Here is a 14,743-nt window from a genome sequence, read left to right as displayed (position 1 = left end):
TTTTTTAAAAAAAATTTTTTTTTTTTTTACTTTTGAAAATAAATAGACCAGGTGTGGTGGCTCACACCTGTAATCCCAGCACTTTGGGAAGCCGAGGCTGAGACTGGCCAATCACTTGAGGTCAGGAGTTTGAGACCAGCCTGGCCAACATGGCGAAACCCCATCTCTACTAAAAATACAAAAATTAGCTGGGTGTGGTAGCAGGTGCCTGTAGTCCCAGCTACTGGGGAGACTGAAGCACAATTGCTTGAATTGGGAGGTAGAGGTTGGAGTGAGCTGAGATCATGCCACTACACTCCAGCCTAGGTGACAGAGTGAGATTTGTTCTCAAAAAAAATAGAAAAGGTCTCCAGGCTGGTCAACTACTGGCCTCAAGTGATCCTCCCACCTCAGCCTCCCAGGCAGCTGGGACTACAAGCAAATGTGACCATGCCCAGCTGTCCCCAGGTTTCTAATCTGGTCTTTCTCCTGCCCCAGAACCTCAAGAACGTTGTGAAACCAGCCCCTGCAGTGCCGTCCACCTGCCCCTCCTAGGCCTGCCTGTGGCTCTGTCGCCCTCCTCTGTGGGTAACAGGACCTATATGGGGCTTCCTGCCCTGCTCTGAGGCCCAGGCGGAGCTGTTCCATATTTCTAGGCCCCAGCGGCCTCCAAAGATGGGATAAAGGAGCATGCCCTCCCTGGGCCCCCACTACCCCCAGCCCTGCCCCTGCCTCCCCTCCTGTTGGGGACCAGTGAATGACTTGACCTGTGACCTCAATACAATAAATGTGATCCCCCACCCAAACCTGCCTGTGTCCAACTGGATTTGCTGGGGATGGACCGGGGCGGGGGCGGGCAGGGGTAAGCGAGGGACGCAGCTGTCTGCAGATCCCGCCTGGGCCTCCCCACCATCCAGGGATCACACTGGAAGATGACAGGTGGATGAACCCTGGACCACTTCTGTCTGAGCGTCCATCCGGGCCCCTGTCCCACCCTCCCTGGGTCTCACCCATGCTCTGTGGAGGCCAAGCTCCTGCTGCAGACACACCCTGGCCCAGAGAGGGACAGAAGCCTGGGTGCCGTCACACAGGACGCTCCTGCATATACCCGCGCACCTGTGCAGAGATGACCCAAGGCCTTAAGATTCTGAACTTTTATTTTCTGGCATGAAAAGTACAAATAATTAAACAATTCCATGTAAAAGTCTGTTACCGCGGCCAGGCCTGTAATCCCGGTAATAAATAGTCTAAACGCAACGCAAAGTGTTCCTGTTGGGTTTTTTTTTGTCTTTTGTTTTGTCTTTTTTTTTGTTTTTTTTGTTGGTTTTTTTTTTTTTACAGTTCTTTATCACCTCCAACATGGACTCTGTCGTGATTTGAAACCTTCCGAATAAATAACAGGATGAAGGGAGGGGTGGAGGGGCTGAGCACCCTCCCCCCTGGCCTGGCCCCTGCCCCCCAGGGATGTGGAAGACCCCAGGCCCCCTTCCCTGGGAGCCCTGGCCTGGCCCCCCCTGGGGGGAGGGGCTGGCCTCCAGGGAGGGGGCCTAGCTGGGCTGAGTTTTGTGTTTTAGAAAAAGAAGTCCCCTCCCAGTCTTGGGGAGCGGCAGGGACCTAGGCCTTGGTGGGGGGTTGTGGGGAGGTGCCCCCTCTCTGGAGCCCGGCCCCCCCCCAGGGTGGGGGACAAACCCAGCCCTTATTGCTCGGACGCCCTGCTGCAAGCTTCCCACGCGCACACGCGTGTTCCCGAATGCAGAGGGCGGAGGGGAGAGAGCCCCATGAGACAGCAGGGGAGAGGGGTCCCTGCCCTGCTGGAGGGGAGAGAGGGGAGAGGGCAGGGAGGACTTAAAACCACAAGAATAAATAGGTTCATGTATCAAGAACAAGCTAGGGATTTCACCAGCTAAATAGGACTGAAAAAATTCTCAAGACAAGAGCAAAAAGAATCCCACTGATGACCTGGACGTCGCTGGCCGTGAGGACTGCCCTGAAGAGCACACGCCCCCGGGTGCCACTCGGCTACCATCACTGTTATTAATAATTATTATTACTTTAATGATTCCACTTCCCCTTTTATAAATAAATTAGGCATAACCTTGTCTCAGCATAACTTAAAGAAACAAAGAGAACATTGTCGTTCCTTTAACTTGCAAACCGGATGAAGTAACAGAAATATACACGGATGTCCTTACAGGGCAACGAGGAGAATAAATAGTTAACATAGCAATAAGTTAAAACTACAAGAAGCTAAATTCAGCAAAAAAGTACAAGAAAGTTAACTGGTGCCAGTTTATGTCTTATTTTTTTTCTTTTTTTTTTTTTAAATCTCTTCTGTGTTTCTTTTTTTGTTGCTTTTTTTTCCTTTTCTGTTTGTGTTTTTTTGTCGCTTTTTTGATTTTTTTTCTTTTTTGTTCCTTGCAGCAGAAGCTCCACAGACGTTTAATAACAACACCGGGAGGGGTGGGGGAGAGAGAGCTGGACAGTCAGATGGGGGGCGCCATAGCCAGACACCAAACGTGGGGACACCGGGGGAAGGCAACTTAACTATAGCTAAAGTCGGGGTTTTGCAATTCTCAGTTCCGACGGGGCCGCTGAGGGGGCTGGGGAGCGGTGCGAGGGCTCCCAGGGGCCCCAGCCTGTGGCTTCTGTTGGAATTTTTTTTTTTAAAGAAAGAAAACTAGGGCGATGCAACGTCCAGACAGAAGCCGGGGGCCAGGGCTCGAGATCGGGGGCTGTGTTCACTGCAATCTGGAAAGACGAAAAACCCAACAAACCGAAAGAGGGTAGGTAGCTGACAAGTGGACGGGAAAGGAGTGTGGGGCCAAGCCCTTGGGCCAGTCCACCCCACCCTGGGCCTGGCGGGGAATGCCGGTGGCGGGGCGGTGGGGCGGGGCTTGCTGCTGGGGAGGCCCAGTCCTGGTGGGGGAGGCTCAGGGCTCGGCCTCCCCCTCAGCTGCATGGGCCAAGGCCTTGGCCCAGGGGGAGGCTGAGCCCCGGAGACAGGGATGTCCTTTGGCCTCAAGTGTTGTGGGGGGGGGCTGCCTCCAGCCCACCGTGATGCCAAGGTGGAACGAGGTATCGTGTGTCTCAATGCATGTGCGCTGTGTGTGCACGCCTGTGTTCGTGGGCGCCAAGGAGACCCTGGGGGTCCAGGAGAGATCGCTGCAGAGAACGGGGGTGGGGGACAGGGCATGGGGGGCCAGGAGGGCGAGGGAGTGTCTGGGGCCGGGGTCTGGGGTGGGACCTCCTGCCTGGGCCTGTGGGATGCTATGGGCATATGTCTGCGTGTTCCTGGGTGGTGTCTGTGTTTCTCTGTGACCGAGTGTCCGGATCCGATGTCCAAATATTTATCGCTACATTCACGTGGGCATGTGGACAGGCAGACGGATTCGTATGCCCACATCTGTGGTCCGTGTCCACGTGGACGTAGCCCTAACCTCTGTCTCCTCCTGTCTATCCCTGTCCACGCGTCTGAGTTTGGCCAACCAGTCCCTTCACGTGTCTGGGGCGTGCCGCTGTGTCTGTCTGCGTCTGTCCGTGTGTCCCGTGGTGTGAGTGTCTGCGTGGGTGTTTCTCTGTGTGGCCCCGAGGGCTGCCAGCCCCTAAGCCCCACTCCCCAGCCCCCCATCCCCGCCCCAGTTGGTAAACATAACCTGCCAAAATATTTTCTTTTTTTTTTTTGTCTTTTTTTGTGTTTTTTTTTCAAGTTCAAGAATCCCCAGTAAAAATTCTCCACGAGGTCTTTTTCCCTTTTTACAAAAATAGAGTTTTTCTTCCCCTCCCACCCCCCCCTTTTTTTCATTTTGTTTCTGCTTCCAGCCCCACTGCCTGATCCCCGCATTCCACCAGGGGGCACTGGGCCGGGGGTGCCCACACCCCTCCTCACGGTTTGCTTTTTTGGGGATTTTTAAACCTGTTCCTCCTACCCCAGGCCCCACCTAGGTGCTGGGGAGGCCTGGGCAAGGGGATCTGGGAGGGGCACCCCCTGGAGCCCCCCAAGCCATCCCGTCAGGGGTGGTCGAGGGTGGGGGTAGGGGCACATCTCTGCATTCTTTTTAGCCGAAAAAAGAAACAAAAACCTTCGCCATGAACCAAACCAAGACGAGAGAATGAACAGCCCAGCCTGGGGTGGGGGCAAGGAGGATGGGGCGGGGGACCCCCGGGCACCCCCCACCTCCCTGCAGACCCTCCCACCCCCCGAGTGCTCACCCTGTGGCTTCCGCAGGGACGTGGGGCCCTCGCATCGTCCGTGGGGCTGCCTGTGCTGTCTCTCTTGGGCCCCTTCTCTCTCTCTCTCTCTCTCTCTCTCTCTCTCTCTGCTGCCCGGGGAGGGGGTGGGAGGGCAGGCGGGGTGGGCTCAGGCCTTGTGCTGTTTGCTGGTCTTGAAGGAGACCTGCAGCACGCGCTCTCCCAGGCGATAGCCATTCAGGCTGGCAATGGCCATGGCTGCCTCGTCATAGTTGGTCATGGTCACGAAGCCGAAACCCTTGCACTTGTTGGTGGTGAAGTCGCGGATGACCTTGACGTTGGTGACCGCCCCAAAGGGCCCGAACAGCTGCCACAGCACGCTCTCATCCGCCTCTGGTGACAGGTTGTACACGAAGATGCACCAGCCGGCACCTGCCGCGCCCCCTGACAGGCCCACGCCCGCCAGGCCACTCATGCCGTCAATGGCGATCGGGGAGAACCTGGCGATGAGCGACAGGGGACTACTTTGGGGGTCACGCGGGCTCTGCCCTGACCCCCCGCATGCTTCCGACCCTGCTGTGACCCCTCACACCTTTATGACCCCTAACTGCCATGACCTTGGAATGGTGTGACCCCTGCAATACAATTTTTTTTTTTAAGAGACAGGATCTTGCTCTGTCACCCAGGCTGGAGTGCAGTGGTGCAATCATGGTTCACTGCAGTCTTGACCTCCTGGGCTGAAGCAGTCCTCCCGCCTCAGCCTCCTGAGTAGCTGGGACTACAGGCAAGTGTCCCTCACACCCAGCTAATTTTTTTTTTAAAGACGGAGTCTCAAGCTCTGTCACCCACCCTGGAGTGCAGTGGCACGATCTCAGCTCACTGCAACCTCCACCTCCCGAGTTCAAGCGATCCTCCTGCCTCACCCACCATACCCAGCTAATTTTTGTATTTTTAGTAGAGATGGGGGTCTCACTGCCCTGGTCAGGCTGGTCTCGAACTCCTGACCTCAGGTGATCTACCCACCTCAGCCTCCCAAAGTGCTGGGATTACAGGTATGAACCACCGTGCGCAGCTACATTTTTTAATTTTTGGAGACAAGGTCTCACTCTATCACCCAGGCTGGAGTGCAGTGGCACCATCGTAGTTCACTACAGCCTCTAACTCCTGGGCTCAAGCGATCCTCCCACTTCAGCCTCCTGAGTAGCTGGAACTACAGGCCTATGTCTATGCCACCACACCAGGCCAATTGTTTTTTTTTCTTTTTAAAACAGAGTCTGGCTCTGTCACCCAGGCTGGAGTGCAGTGTCGAGATCTTGGCTTACGGCAACCTCTGCCCCCTGGGTTCAAGCGATTCTCCTGCCTCAGCCTCCCGAGTAGCTGGGATTTACAGGTGCCTGACACCGTGCCTAGCTAATTTTTGTATTTTTAGTAGAGACAGGGTTTCAACATCTTGACCAGGCTGGTCTTGAACTCCTGACCTCTTGATCCACCCACCTTGGCCTCCCAAAGTGCTGGGATTATGGGCGTGAGCCACCGTGCCCGGCTGCGGTCATAATTCTTTAAAAAATTTTTTTTTGTAGAGAAGGATCTCACTATATTGCCCAGGCTGGTCTCAACGTCCTGGCCTGAAGTGCTCCTTGCCCCTCAGGCTCCCGAAACGGTGGGAGCACAGGGGAGAACCACCACACCTGCCCAAAGGCATCTCTTGTCCCTCAATTGCCATGCTACTCCAAGACCCCAGCAAACAAGACTAAGCCTGCAGCCCTGGGGGTTAGTTGGGGAGGGGTGCATCAGGGCCCTGGGCGGTGAGGGGTGGGGACAGGGGGGCGGGGGCACTGTTACCTCTTGACACCGTAGGCCATGTTGAGCAAATTGTCCAGCCTGTGGAGGCAGAGGTAGTGGTCAGAGGTGGCCTCCAGTCACGCCGCCATGCTGTGACACTGTCAGCCTGCCCTCCCCACCCCCACCCAACAGGCCTGCAGCAGAGCCCTGCCCCCTCCCGCCGGCTCCCCGCCCGGCTAGACACCGCCTGGCACGGAACCGTGGTCACTCAGGCACCGCCTCTCGCCTGCCCCGCCGCTGCCCAGCCTGCACGGCCTCCTTATCCATCCTCCCCCTCCTGGCCGACGGGTCCTCTCTGGGCCCCTGCACTGGGATCCCTGGGTAAGGATAACTGTAACAAAGGCGACAGTAATAACCACAGCCAACATTCTCGCAGCACTTGAGGGGGTGATTAACTTGCCCCGGCCACCCAGGGGCCCACAAGGGGCTTCCATTGTCTCCCCTTGGAATGGCTATGAGCTTTGACTCCAGGTCCTGGGTTCGAGTCTCTGCTCTGTTTGGGCTAGGCAAACCCCAACATCTCTCTGCGCCTCAGGGTCTCTGTCCATAAAACAATACAAGCTCTGTTCTCATCAAGATGCAGAATAAGGGTGTCTAGCACTCTGCAGGGACTCATGAAATATTTGGTGTTACTACAGATGGGGAAACTGAGGCACAGAACGATACAGCCACATGCCTAAAAGAGAAGGGGGCCACCCGAGCTGGACCCCAGTCAGATGACTCCAAAATCTTTTTTTTGTTTTTTTTTTTGAGACGGCGTCTTGCTCTGTTGCCCAGGCTGGAATGCAATGGCATGACCTCGGCTCACTGCAACCTCTGCCTCCTGGGTTCAAGCAATTAACTGCCTCCGCCTCCCAAATAGCTAGGATTACAGGCATCCACCACCATGCCTGGCTAATTTTTGTATTTTTAGTAGAGATGGGGTTTCACCATGTTGGCCAGGCTGGTCTGGAACTCCTGACCTCAAGTGATCCACCCGCCTCCACCTCCCAAAGTGCTGGGATTACAGGTGTGAGCCATTGCACCCGGCCAGTGACGCTAAAATTTTTTACGCCAAGAATGCCAATCGTCGTGGCCAGCACACATTGAGTGCCTGCTGTATACAAGCGGCTGGCCTAGGAACATGACAGATACGCTCCTTGGCCCCTGTGTGTGTGCACCCTCCCGGCATCCCACCCCTTGGCAGGAATGCAGGTTCAGGGAGGTCACCTGTGAACCTGGGGGCCCCTGGCCTGGGGCTGTCTGGGTGGGTGGCAGGGGGCTCACCGGAAACGCTGCGTCTGATGGTGCAGGGGGCCTGCGTAGCGCCGGGCGGATGACTGGTAGAGGTGAGTGAGCAGCGCCTGCCCCGTCTTCTGGCTCGGGTTGTTCGCGAACTTGACTGTGATGGGCTCGGCTGCACCCAGCGGCTTCTGCCCGTTCAGTCCTTTGATAGCTTCCTCGGCCTCAATCCTCTTGTCGAAGCGGATGAATCCCACACCCCGAGAGACACCTGCCAGGGGGTGGTGGGGATGTCCCTCATGACGACCCTGTCCCCGTGTAACCCCACTCCTCCCCTCTTCCCCACTTCATGCCTCGGCATCTCGGTGGGTTTCTCCACATTGGTCACACCTGACGGCCTTTCCCCGGCACCCCCCGCCAGGTGCACCATCCCTGACTGCCTGACCTGTGACCTGGTCCACCAGGATGCGGGATGTGATGATGCGGCCGTACTGGGAGAAGAGCTGCTCCATCTCTTTCTGGCTCATGGTCTTGGGGAGCCCGCTGACGTACAGGTTAGCGTCCCGGATGGATGCTGAACTGGGTCTGGCATAGGACACCTGGGTGAGGGGGTCAGACGGACGGGGTGAGGTGGACACTCATTTCACAGATGGAGAGAGAGAGGCCACGTCTAAACTATCATGGAGTTGGCAGAAGAGACCCATCCGTCACTCAATAAATATCTCTAGAGTGGTCACCATGGGTGGGGCTGAGTCAGATATGGGGGAGGGGACATGGGAGAGGCTGTAATGGCTTGGCACTGCCTGGATAGTGATGTGGGGACCTGCCACCTGGGAAGGATACATGTCTCCCTGGGGTGACATGTGACCCCAAAGGGATCTTTGAATACCCAGTTCACATCTTCATGCTTGATAGTCCATCAACAAACACTGATTTTTTAAAATAAGACAAGGTCTTGCTTTTTCACCCAGGCTGCAGTGCAATGGTGTGATCTCAGATCACTGCAGCCTCAACCTCCTAGGCTCAAGCAATCCTCCCGCCTAAGTCCTCCAAGTAGCTAAGACTATAGGCATGCACCACCATGCCTTGCTAATTTTTTATATTTTTTGTAGAGATGGGGTTTTGCCATGTTGCCCAGGCTGGTCTCGAACTCCTGAGATCAAGTGATCCTCCCACCTCGGCCTCGCAAAGCGTTATGATTACAGGCATGAGCCACCTCACCCGGCCTCAGCTAATCTTAAAAAAAAATTTTTTTTTTTTTTTTTTTGAGATGGGAGTCTCGCTGTCACCCAGGCTGTAGTGCAATGGCCTGATCTTGGCTCACTGTAACCTCTGCCTCCCAGGTTCAAGCGATTCTCTTGCCTCAGCCTCCTGAGTAACTGAGATTACAGGTGCCCACCACCACGCTCAGCTAATTTTTGTATTTTTAGTAGAGACGGTGTTTCACCATGTTGGTCAGGCTGGTCTGAAACTCCTGACTTCATGATCTGCCTGCATCAGCCTCCCAAAATGCTGGGATTACAGGCATGACCCACTGTGCCTGGCTAAAAAATTTTTCATAGAGACATGATCTCATTGTGTTACCCAGGCTGGTCTTGAATTCCTGGCCTCAAGCAAATCTCCCATCTCGGCCTCCCAAAATGCTGGGATTATAGGTGTGAGCCACCATGCCTGGCCTATTTTTATTTTATTTAAAGATGGAGTTTTGCTGTGCTGCCCAGGTTAGAATGCAGTGATTATTCACAGGTGCAGTCATACCGCACTGCAGCCTCCAACTCCTGTACTCAAGCCATCCTCCCACCTTGGCCTCCCAAGTAGCTGGGACTACAGGCACGCGCCACCACACCCAGCCACTCTTCCCACTCCTATGGAGCGTGGACCTGGGACACTGGCCACTTCTCTTCCCAACTACACTGGACACTCAGAGCTCTAGCCATCAGCTCAATCCGACAACTCCCAAATGTCCCCAGTCTGTACACCAGGTGCCCCACATGGAGGTGTCAAGGGCACTTCATACCCAGCACGGCTGCATCCAGCTCCCGCCCACCTCCAGTCTGCCTCGACTCACGAATGGCAGCTCTGTCCTCCCAAATGCTCATGTCCCAGGATCAGGTTGTCCTTGACACCTGTTCTTCACACACACATCCAGCCCCTGTAAATCCTGTAGGCTCTACCTTCCTCCTTATCTGGAATCCACACACTTCACCCCACTGCCACTGTCCCACCCTGGCCCAGCGGCCACTACTGATCACCTGGCCAGTGTAGCGGCCTCCACCCTGGCCCCCTGCTCATATCACCCACTGTCCCCCTACAGCAGCCAGAGGGCGCCTGTGAACACCTGAGCCAGGTCACATCCTCCCTTTCCTCAGAACCCTCTATGGCTCCCACATTCCTCAGCAGGAAAGCCAAAGTCCTTTCCTTGGACCCCAAAACCCTGCACATTCTTCCCCATCACATCCTTGCCCTAATCTCCCCCTACTTTCTGCCCCAATTACTGTGTTCCAGCAACTTGAACTTCCCCTATTTCCCCAAACACACCAGGCATGGGTCAGCCTCACAGTATTTGCATTGCCTGTTCTCTCTGCCTGGAATGCTCTTCCTCCCCTTCTTCCTTTGGGTCTCGGTTCAAACATCCTCCCTGTCCTCTCTCATCTAAATTTGTCCTCCCCTTACCACCTCTACTACTCTTTCTCAAAGCACTTCTCCCAGCTGGGAATTAGACACATTTTAGTACTATTATCTCAATCACATTATTAATTATAGTCCAACCCAACAATGAAACTCTCTGCAAGTGTTTAAAACAAATGGTGGGTCAGGTGCAGTGGCTCATGCCTATAATCTCAGTGCTTCAGAAGTTCAAGGCGGGAGGCTTGAGAGATCCCAGGAGTTTGAGATCAGCCTATAGCAAGACCCCGCCCCCCGATCTCTTAAAAAAAATAGCCGGTGTGGTTGCACACACCTGTGGTCTCAGCTACTCGGGAGGCTGAGGCTGGAGGATCACTTGAACCCGGGAGTTCAAGGCTGCAATGAGCTATGATCACACCACTGCACTCCAGCCTGGGCTACAGAGCAAGACCCCGCCTCTAAAAAAAAGAAAAGAAAAAGATGAACATATGTATTTATTTCCTAGAAACCGTAGTCAATAGTGAGTGTTGCAAAATGGAGGACAGAAAAGTCTATTTACAAAGCAGGGAGTATTGTGTGACCTCATTTCATTGTGTTTATCAGTAGCCTGGAAGCATGGTTGGGAGGTCCACCTCTCAAATGCATAGTGGGTGACCTGTCCAGGAACAGGGGAAGAGGCTGGGGGGTGTCTGCAATGTCCTTCCTTCCTTCCCTTCCCTCTTTCTCTTTTTAAATGAGGTTTTTGTCTGTTTGTTTTGAGATGGGGTCTCTCTGTGTTGCCCAGGCTGGAGTACAGTGGTGCAATCTTGGTTCACTGCAGCCTTGACCTCCCAGGCACCAGCAATCCTCACACCTCGGCCTCCCAAAGTGCTGGAACTATAGGTGTGAGCCATCGTGCCTAGCCTCTATTTTCTATTTCTTCTAATTAACCTCTTGATAGATAGGGGTCATTGTTGAGGGTCTGGCTTTTGTTTGGGACAGTGAGTTGTGAGAGCATATGCCTCCATTAAAAATAATGAATTGAGCCAGGTGCAGTGGTTCACGCCTGTAATCCCAGCACTTTGGGAGACCGAGGCGGGTGGATCATGAGATCAAGAGGTCGAGACCATCCTGGTCCACATGGTGAAACCCCGTCTCTACTAAAAATACAAAAAATTAGCTGGGCATGGTGGCGCGTGCCTGTAATCCCAGCTACTCAGGAGGCTGAGGCAGGAGAATTGCCTGAACCCAGGAGGCGGAGGTTGCGTGAGCCGAGATCGTGCCATTGCACTCCAGCCTGGGTAACAAGAGCGAAGCTCCGTCTCAAAAAAAAAAAAAAAAGAAAGAAAGAATGAATTGAAAAATCAACAAAGTACATAGAACAGCTTGAGAGTAACTTGGCGGTAGGTGGGTGGGGGGTTCTGACTGATGCGATTTTGTGCACCTGGGGTTTTCCAGAAAAAAAAAGACAATCACATCAGCCACTGTCATGTCCATAATAGTGATTTTCAATATCACAGCCATGCCAGGTGAGGTGGCTCACATCTGTAATCCCAGCACTTTGGGAGGCTGAGGCAGGAGGATCACCTGAGTTCAGGAGTTCGAGACCAGCCTGGCCAACATTCTGAAACCCCATCTCTACTAAAATCACACAAATTAGCTGGGTGTGTTGGCGGGTGCCTGTAATCCCAGCTACTCGGGAGGCTGAGGCAGGAGCATCGCTTGAACCCAGGAGGTGCAGCTGCAGTGAGCTAAGATTTCGCCACTGCACTCCAGCCTGGGTGGTGACAGAACAAGGCTCCATTTCAAAAGAAAAGAAAAGAAAAGAAAAGAAAGAAATTATGTCCATGTATTTGACAGTTTTCTCTTCTTTTTTTCTCTCCCATGGGGCTAGGAGCTGTGAAGGTACTTGCTATTAAATCAGATTTGGGGTTGAGGGATTAGATTTGGGAGTAAGACCCTGGGTGAGTTTTGGAGGTCCAGCACTGTATAAGACACAGAGGAGGTTTTCATAGGCCTTTCCCATCCCTCCGTGACATGGGCTTCCCAAGGGCAAGTACATGCCCAATTCCATCTACACCCCACACTGGGATGGGGCCTGGCCGGAGGCAAGCAACTGGGGACATTTCGGGCAGCTCCCAGAGTGCCCAGAGCAGACTGACCACGTCACACATCACACAGGCAAAAACACACAGGGACAGACTCAAGGCCGTGCAGTGCCGCCCTGCTGCACAGCCTCAGAGACGAAACCAGCCAGAGGGGACACAGGCCACTGTCACATTCTCCGCAACATTCAGGAGGGAGTCTCAGAGAATTACAGTAAAGGTCGTAGAACCACACGCCCACCACACCGCAGCACAAGCACACGATGTCACACCCAGTCCTGCAGAGCAGAGCACAGGTAGACACACCCACACCACATGGCTGGGACATACAAACATCCTGCCAGAGCCAGACGCATCCCTGAGGCTCCACCAGGTCACACCCGGAGCTAGAGTGTCACATGCACCTGTCAATAAACACATCCTGGGCCGGGGCGGTGGCTCACACCTGTAATCCCAGTACTTTGGGGGGCCGAGGCAGGCAGATCACTTGAGTTCAGGAGTTCAACACCATCCCTGCCAACATGGCAAAACCAACTCTCTACTAAAAATACAAAAATTAGCCAGGCATGGTGGCAGGGGCCTGTAATCCCAGCTACTCAGGAGGCTGAGGCAAGATAATCGCTTGAGCTTGGGAGGTGGAGGTTGCAGTGAGCCAAGATGGCATCACTGCACTCTAGCCTGGGCAACAGAGGGAGACTCTGTCTTAAAAAAACAAAAACAAAAAAACACTTCATCCTACAGACACATAGGGATATACCCAAAGTGTTTTTTGTCTTTTTTTTTTTTTTTTGGAGACGAAGTCTTGCTCGCCAGGCTGGAGTGCAATGGTGCAATCTCTGCTCACTGCAACCTCTGCCTCCCAGGTTCAAGTGATTCTCCTGCCTCAGCCTCCCAAGTAGCTGGGATTACAGGCATGTGCCACCACACCCAGCTAATTTTTGTATTTTTAGTAGAGATGAGGTTTCACCATGTTGGCCAGGCTGGTCTCAAACTCCTGACCTCAGGCGATCCACCCGCCCGCCTCGGCCTCCCAAAGTGTTGGGATTACAGGGGTGAGCCACCGTGCCTGGCCCCGAAGTCTTAAATACACAGATCTGCTCAACGGCAGCCACTCTATCTTTTTTTGTTCTGAGACAGGGTCTTTCTCTGTTGCCCATGCTAGAGGGCAGTGGTGCAAACGTGACTCACTGCAGCCTCGGTCTCCCGAGCTTAAGTTGATCCTCCCTGCTCAGATTCCGAGTAGTTGGGACTACAAGTGCAAGCTGCCATGTCCAGCTAATTTACTTCTTTTTTTTTTTGAGTCAGAGTTTCGCTCTTGTTGCCCAGGCAGATGTGCAATGGCGTGACCTTGGTTCACCAAAACCTCTGCCTCCCTGGTTGAAGCGATTCTCCTGCGTCTGCCTCCTGAGTAGTTGAGATTACAGGCATGCGACACCACACTTGGCTAATTTTTTGTATTTTTAGTAAAGATGGGGTTTCTCCACGTTGGTCGGGCTGGTTTCGAACTCCTGACCTCAGGTGATCTGCCCGCCTCGGCCTCCCAAAGTGGGCCACTGCTTTGGGATTACAGGCGTGGGCCACTGCTCCTGGCCACAGCCACTCTTATAGACACTGTGTCCCACAACCATCGTGTCACAGCCAGAGCCACAGGGAGTCACAGGACACCTGAATCATAAACAATCTGTCTCACAGCTCAGGATGACACATGCACATATATACACACATACACACCCACACAAACATACACACGCATACACATGTACACGCGCACACACACACATACATACACACATATACACATGCTGCATCTCAATGTCACTGGGGTCTGGGGTCCTCATGCCCTGGGGCTTCTGGGTCTAGTTGGCCATGAAGGGACCCACTGGGTCACGACTTCACTCCCCCCACCCCAATCCCGGCCTCCCACATCAGGAAAAGGAAGAGATTCCTGCACCTCTGTTCCCATGTTGAACTGGGGGCCAGATGGGCCATCCCTCCACCCCGGCTTCCTCCAGGGTCCATGAGCAGATTTACAGGGCGGAGCCCAAACACCTCCAGGCAAACCCAGAGACGGGGGTTTCCATGACAATTCCCCCCCAGGGAACCTGGGCTTGCTGGGTCCCAGCTGCAGCTGCTGAGAAGGGCCGTCATGGGGGAGGGGCATTGCACAAAAATGGGGGATGGGCCGCCCCAATCCCGCCCTCCCAGACCCTAATTAGGCTCCAGATGGCAGATGGGCCCCCACCCCCATTTCCATGACAAAGGCAGGGATGGTACTGCTCACAGGACCCTGGTCACTCTGCGCAACCTCCAGGGCCTAGCTGACTCCCTGAGCCTCCAGAGATCATGGGGGTGGTACTGTCCCCATTGACAGGTGAGGAAACTGAGGTTTAGAGAGGGAAAGCCACTGACCCTCACCCCAGCTGTGAAGACTTGGAGGGGAGATTTGAGCCCCTCTGGGGATAAGCCCTGAAAGGCCGTGGACCGTGGATGCGTTGGGGCAGGTAGGTGGCCGTGGGGGTTGGGGACAGTCGGTTGGGGTGGGTGGTCGTGGGGGGATTGGGGAAGGAGGCACCAACCTTGATGGTCTTCGTCTGTAATTTGAGGCCGTTGAGGGTGTTGATGGCTTTGTCTGCATCATTGGGGTCAGAATAGTTCACAAACCCGTAGCCAAGGCTCTGCCCTGTGGGCAGAACCAGAATGATGACCTTCCCACCCAGCCTTGACACCTGACAGTGTCCCCCCAAACCCAGGCCTGAGAGACTGACCCTTCCCCACCAAGATCCCACCTTCCTGTTTCCAGAGGA

The 14,743-nt window shown here is 54.2% G+C and overlaps 2 protein-coding genes and 1 pseudogene across 10 annotated transcripts in view; 1 reads left to right on the top strand and 2 right to left on the bottom strand.

Moving 5' to 3' along the window:
• PRKCSH (PRKCSH beta subunit of glucosidase II) overlaps positions 1–1,379 on the top strand; it is a 15,787-nt gene extending 14,408 nt beyond the window's left edge. For 7 of the 8 annotated variants that reach the window (XM_064381839.1, XM_064381833.1, XM_064381840.1 and 4 more), the window contains exon 18: positions 478–785. The gene's annotated coding sequence lies outside the window, so the exon portion shown is untranslated. Of the gene's footprint in view, positions 1–477; positions 786–896 lie in introns of those variants that run through there. The other variant, XM_064381838.1, reaches the window with a different exon arrangement.
• Positions 1,119–4,173, bottom strand: LOC105705973 (uncharacterized; annotated as a pseudogene).
• ELAVL3 (ELAV like RNA binding protein 3) overlaps positions 1,119–14,743 on the bottom strand; it is a 26,863-nt gene continuing 13,238 nt past the window's right edge. The window contains exons 3-8 of one of the 2 annotated variants that reach the window (XM_012435961.3): positions 14,516–14,619; positions 7,676–7,829; positions 7,276–7,501; positions 6,010–6,048; positions 4,189–4,688; positions 1,119–2,727 (exon numbers count right to left, since the gene is read on the bottom strand). In XM_012435961.3, the coding sequence (XP_012291384.1) occupies positions 4,337–4,688; positions 6,010–6,048; positions 7,276–7,501; positions 7,676–7,829; positions 14,516–14,619 (875 nt within the window). In that variant the 3' untranslated portion in view covers positions 1,119–2,727; positions 4,189–4,336. The remainder of the gene's footprint in view (positions 2,728–4,188; positions 4,689–6,009; positions 6,049–7,275; positions 7,502–7,675; positions 7,830–14,515; positions 14,620–14,743) is intronic. The other variant, XM_012435962.3, reaches the window with a different exon arrangement.

Source organism: Aotus nancymaae, unplaced genomic scaffold, assembly GCF_030222135.1.
Source record: "Aotus nancymaae isolate 86718 unplaced genomic scaffold, 86718_ANA_hifiasm-v0.15.2.pri h1tg000028l, whole genome shotgun sequence".
In the NCBI taxonomy this organism is placed as follows: Eukaryota; Metazoa; Chordata; class Mammalia; order Primates; family Aotidae; genus Aotus; species Aotus nancymaae.
Note: the sequence above shows the minus strand (reverse complement) of the source record. Positions and strands in the feature narration are given on the sequence as shown.